At 39.0% G+C, this 6,290-nt stretch overlaps 1 protein-coding gene across 1 annotated transcript in view; it reads left to right on the top strand.

Annotated features, from left to right (window-relative positions):
* APC (adenomatous polyposis coli) overlaps positions 1 to 6,290 on the top strand; it is a 61,913-nt gene that overhangs the window by 52,299 nt on the left and 3,324 nt on the right. Inside the window, 3 exon segments of the mRNA XM_009893814.1 lie at positions 758 to 874; positions 1,493 to 1,707; positions 2,130 to 6,290. The exon segment at positions 2,130 to 6,290 is cut by the window's right edge and continues 10 nt beyond it. Coding sequence (XP_009892116.1) covers positions 758 to 874; positions 1,493 to 1,707; positions 2,130 to 6,290 — 4,493 coding nt within the window.

Below are 6,290 nucleotides of genomic sequence, written 5' to 3'. Positions count from 1 at the left end.
TAACACATGGGCTATAAAACTAACTTTTATGATCCTGATCTGTTAGTGGAAGTCCAGTTTTAAAGATTAAGTTTGAGCAATCTTAGGTTCTCTAATGTAATTTACTGGTGAAGGTGCTAATGGACTGGAATTACCCAAAGGGTTAATACAGTATTGTGGCTCCTTTTACAATTACAGCAAGTAAATAATAGGGGAATGATAGTAGAGAAAGCTGCATTTCAAAATAGAATCTGCATTTGACTTGACAAGTCATACATAACTACTCTGGATACCAGAATCTCCCAAAGAAGCTTTCTACATATGAGCAAAGTGTTCAGTGTGATACCTGAATGTCTCTTCCAATGGCTCCAGCTGTATAAAGAAAAGAGCCTGAAAATGAAGTGTTTAGGAAGTGCTGAGGGTGATCCTGACGGCTGAGAGTGCAGAACTGTTCTTCTTAGGCATGGAACTTGTTTAAAATTATTAAATATTAAATTATAACCCATTTTAATTAATATACACTGTTAACAAACTAGAACAGCTTTTTGGAAAGGAAAACCTGGTTTTCCTTGCAGTTTGAGTGAATCATCAGATAAAAGAACAATTTTAAGTAAAATTGACTTTCTCTCTTAAAACACCGTTCACAAAAAATTGTCTCTGCTGAACATGACCACTGTTAATGAATCCATAGCATGCCAGAAATCCATGAGGAAAGTCTGATAACCTGCTAAAGAAGTAGCTATATTGAGATACATTATTTTTCTTTCATGTTTTGCAGGTCATTGCAAGTGTGTTGAGGAACTTGTCCTGGCGAGCAGATGTAAACAGTAAAAAGACTTTAAGAGAAGTTGGAAGTGTGAAAGCATTGATGGAATGTGCTTTAGAAGTTAAGAAGGTATCCTGTATAAATGATTGAGATAAATTTTGCAGTGATTGCATTTATTTTACACAAGTACAAATATTGTTGTCCTTTTTGATAAAAGTATTAACAGCATACTGCAACATAGGAATGACATCTCAAAACTACTAGTATTTCTGTAATTTTATTTATGAGGGTTGACAGCTTTAGCTCTTCAGTTTCATGAGCTACGCTGTTGAAATAGCATTTTTTTATAATTTTGCAATTTAATAAAACCTCTTTTGAGTTAGTGAATAGATAATTATCACTTCTGTAACTTTCTAGATATAGTTTTGGTATTCAGACAGGATTGTATTCCATCCCAGTCTCCTGACAGCTAGTCTTCAAGCCATTTTTACGATTATGGCTGCTAACAAGTATTGTGGCACATATTTCTGAAAACTCTGGGGCAAGTGATACCAAATCCATACCTGAAGGAAGGTGAGATGTGAACAAAAATATTTACGTGCGCACTGCTGCCCACATCTAGCTTACCAGCCCAGAAAGCAGAAATTGGAACGTACATAACTCCTTGCAGCTAACTTCCATATTTCTGAGAGCTTGTGATCAATCGTTAAAACCTTCTTTCTCTCTGTCATTGTGTTATTTTCCTAGGAATCCACCCTAAAAAGCGTTCTGAGTGCCTTATGGAATTTGTCAGCACACTGTACTGAAAACAAAGCCGATATATGTGCTGTTGATGGTGCTCTTGCATTTCTAGTCGGCACACTGACGTACCGGAGCCAAACAAATACTTTAGCCATCATAGAGAGTGGAGGAGGAATATTAAGAAATGTTTCTAGCTTAATTGCTACTAATGAGGACCATAGGTGCGTATACTTTTTCTGAAAATCTCTGGCAGTCCCACATGTGTATTTAGTAGACAGTTTCTATGGCTAAGTCTTAATATGAATGCATGTATTGAGTATAGTAATTAAGTACAGTTAATTTGTAATGCATTTTATAAGGCAAGTATTTCAGTTACGTAAGAAGAATATGCAAACAGATTAATACCTGCTACTTGTTAATGATGAACTGTACTAGAAGCTAACTAGTCATGTTTGTAATAGGATTTGATGAGCATTCAGATGAAGGAAAGAGGAAATAGGAGATAAATTTGCACTGGAGATTCATGATTATCCTTTCTAAGGGCAAAACTTGCCTCCATCATAATAGGTTTTTGTTTTGCTTTGTCTTTTATCCTTTCGAAATGCCACTTACTGATGTTTGTTTTTCAATTACTCGACACCAGGCAAATCTTGCGAGAGAGCAGCTGCTTACAAACTTTGTTACAACACTTGAAGTCACACAGTTTGACAATAGTCAGTAATGCATGCGGGACCTTGTGGAATCTTTCTGCACGAAATGCGAAGGATCAGGAGGCCCTGTGGGACATGGGAGCAGTCAGCATGCTGAAAAATCTCATTCACTCAAAACACAAAATGATAGCCATGGGTAGTGCTGCAGCTCTAAGAAACCTCATGGCAAACAGGCCAGCAAAATATAAGGATGCCAACATTATGTCTCCAGGATCAAGCTTACCATCTCTCCATGTCAGAAAACAAAAGGCACTGGAAGCAGAATTAGATGCTCAGCATTTATCAGAGACCTTTGACAACATAGATAATTTAAGCCCAAAAGCACCTCACCATAATAAGCAGAGACATAAGCAAAATATATACAGTGAGTATGTCTTGGATTCCAGTCGGCATGATGATAGTATATGCAGATCAGAGAGTTTTAATGCTGGTAATATGACTGTACTTTCGCCATATTTAAATACTACAGTATTGCCTGGCTCCTCCTCTTCCAATAGAGGAAACATAGAAAGTTCTCGATCTGAGAAAGACAGAAGTCTTGATAGGGATCGAGCAGTAGGTTTAAATACCTATCATCCAGCTGCAGAGAATACTGGGAACTCTTCTAAAAGAATAGGAATGCAGATTTCTACTGCTGCAGCTCAGATTGCCAAAGTTATGGAAGAAGTAACAAGCATGCATATTCCACAAGAAGACAGAAGTTCTGGTTCCGCTTCTGAAATGCACTGTTTGACAGAAGACAGAAATGCCCCAAGGAGATCAGCCACTGCCCATACTCACTCAAATGCATACTTTCCTAAATCTGAGAATTCAAACAGGACATGTCCAATGCTTTATACAAAAATGGAATACAAGAGAGCTTCAAATGATAGTTTAAATAGTGTCAGCAGCAGTGATGGCTATGGTAAAAGAGGCCAAATGAAACCTTCCATTGAATCTTACTCTGAAGATGATGAAAGTAAATTTTGTAGCTATGGTCAATACCCAGCTGACTTGGCACATAAGATTCATAGTGCAAATCATATGGATGACAATGATGGAGAGCTAGACACTCCTATTAATTATAGTCTTAAATACTCAGATGAACAGTTAAATTCTGGAAGGCAAAGTCCCTCTCAGAATGAAAGATGGGCAAGGCCTAAGCATATAATAGATGATGAAATGAAACAAAATGAACAAAGGCAGTCAAGGAGCCAAAATGCAACCTACCCTGTGTACGCTGAAAGTGGAGATGATAAACACATGAAATATCAGTCACCTTTTGGACAGCAAGAGTGCGTTTCTTCCTTTAGGTCAAGAGGATCCAATGGTTCAGATCAGAACAGAGTAGGCTCGACTCTTGGAATGAATCAGAAAGTAAACCAGTCCTTGTGCCAGGTTGATGATTATGATGATGATAAGCCAACCAACTATAGTGAACGTTATTCTGAGGAGGAACAACATGAAGAGGAAGACAGACCAACTAATTATAGCATAAAGTACAACGAAGAGGAACATCATGTCGATCAGCCTATTGATTATAGTTTAAAATACTCAACAGAAGTTCCTCCTTCTTCTCAGAAGCCATCTTTTGCTTTTCCAAAGACTTCTTCAGTGCAGAGCACTAAAACTGACCATATTTCTTCAAGCAGTGGGAGCACATCAGCCCCGTCAGCTGGTTCAAAGAGACAGAATCAGCTTCATCCAAATTCTGCACAGAGCAGAGGTGGTCATGCACAAAAAACTGCCTCCTGTAAAACTCCCTCTATTAATCAGGAAACTATACAAACTTACTGCGTGGAAGATACCCCAATATGTTTTTCAAGGTGTAGCTCTTTGTCTTCTTTGTCATCAGCTGAAGATGAAATAGGACGTGATCAATCTACACGTGTGACAGATGCTAATAACACACTACAGATAGCAGAACTAAAAGAAAACAGTGGGGCTCTATCTACAGAAGGTGCAGTAAGTGAAATCACATCAACATCTCAACACATCAGAACAAAATCCAGTAGACTTCAGACTTCTAGCTTGTCTCCTTCTGATTCCTCTAGACATAAAGCTGTTGAATTTTCTTCAGGTGCCAAATCTCCCTCAAAGAGTGGTGCACAGACTCCTAAAAGCCCACCAGAACATTATGTGCAGGAAACACCACTCATGTTCAGCAGATGTACTTCTGTAAGTTCCCTGGATAGTTTTGAAAGCCGTTCTATTGCTAGTTCAGTTCAAAGTGATCCTTGCAGTGGAATGGTAAGTGGTATTATAAGTCCCAGTGACCTTCCAGACAGCCCTGGGCAAACAATGCCTCCAAGCAGAAGTAAAACACCACCTCCTGCTCAAGGAGTTCAAGTAAAAAGAGATGTAGCTAAAGGTAAAGTACCTAGTGCAGAAAAGAGAGAGCCTGGTCCTAGACAGGCAGCTGTAAATGCAGCTGTTCAAAGAGTTCAGGTACTGCCAGATGCTGATACGCTATTACATTTTGCCACAGAAAGTACACCAGATGGGTTTTCTTGCTCTTCTAGCCTCAGTGCTCTTAGTCTTGATGAGCCATTTATACAGAAAGATGTAGAATTAAGAATAATGCCTCCGGTTCATGAAAACGAACATGGAAATGAAGCAGAACCTGAACAGTCAGATGATACAAAGGACAACCAGGAGAAGAAAGTAGAGAAGCCTACTGAAGCAGAAAAAGACATTCTGGATGATTCTGATGATGATGATGATATTGAAATACTGGAAGCATGTATTATTTCTGCAATGCCAACAAAGTCTTCACGTAAAGCCAAAAAGCCTTCTCAAGCATCTGCTCCAAAAATACCTCCTCCTGTAGCCAGAAAGCCCAGCCAATTGCCAGTTTACAAACTTTTGCCTTCCCAAAGCAGATTGCAATCCCAAAAGCATGTAAGTTTTACACCAGGAGATGATATGCCACGGGTATATTGTGTTGAGGGTACACCAATAAATTTTTCAACAGCTACATCGCTGAGTGATCTCACAATAGAATCACCCCCAAGTGAGTTGGCCAATGTAGACAGTGTGGGTACGGGAGCAGAATCAGGGGAATTTGAAAAGCGAGACACCATTCCTACAGAAGGTAGAAGTACTGATGACTCTCAGAGAGCAAAAAGCTCAACTGTGACTCCCCCAGGCCTGGATGATGACAAAACAGAAGAGGGTGATATTCTGGCTGAGTGCATTAACTCAGCTATGCCAAAAGGAAAAAGTCACAAACCTTTCAGAGTGAAGAAGATAATGGATCAAATTCAACAAGCATCTTCATCTCTAAGTAATAAAAACCAACCAGAAGGTGAGAAGAAGAAGCCAACATCACCGGTAAAGCCTGTTCCCCAAAATAATGAATACAGGGCACGTATAAGAAAACCCACAGAGCCTAAAAGCAATATTAATAATGAAAGAAGCTATCCAGAGAACAGAGACGCAAAGAAACAGAATCTTAAAAATAATTCAAGGGATTTTAATGACAAATTACCAAATAATGAAGAGCGTGTAAGAGGAAGCTTTGCATTTGATTCCCCTCATCATTACACACCTATTGAGGGAACTCCTTATTGTTTTTCACGGAATGATTCCCTAAGTTCTTTAGATTTTGATGATGATGATGTTGACCTTTCAAGGGAGAAGGCAGAATTAAGAAAAGGAAAAGAAGCAAAGGAAACAGAAACTAAAGACTGCACTAATCCAGAACAGTCTTCAAATCAACAACCAAGTAACAGGACACAAGTTTGTCAAAAACACCCAACAGGCAGAAGCCAGCCTAAAACCTTCTCTCAGACAGCTAAAGATATTCCAGACAGAGGAGCTGCTACAGATGAGAAAATGCAGAATTTTGCTATCGAAAACACACCTGTTTGTTTTTCTCGCAATTCATCTCTTAGTTCCCTCAGTGATATTGATCAAGAAAATAATAACAACAAAGAGGGGGAACCTGTAAAACGTACAGAGGCTCCTGATTCACAGATGGAACCAAACAGACCACAGACCTCTGGTTATGCACCTAAATCATTTCATGTTGAAGATACTCCTGTATGTTTCTCTAGAAACAGCTCTCTGAGTTCTCTTAGCATTGACTCAGAAGATGATCTCTTGCAGGAATG

This window comes from Charadrius vociferus, unplaced genomic scaffold (genome assembly GCF_000708025.1).
Source record: "Charadrius vociferus isolate BGI_N301 unplaced genomic scaffold, ASM70802v2 scaffold158, whole genome shotgun sequence".
In the NCBI taxonomy this organism is placed as follows: Eukaryota; Metazoa; Chordata; class Aves; order Charadriiformes; family Charadriidae; genus Charadrius; species Charadrius vociferus.
Note: the sequence above shows the minus strand (reverse complement) of the source record. Positions and strands in the feature narration are given on the sequence as shown.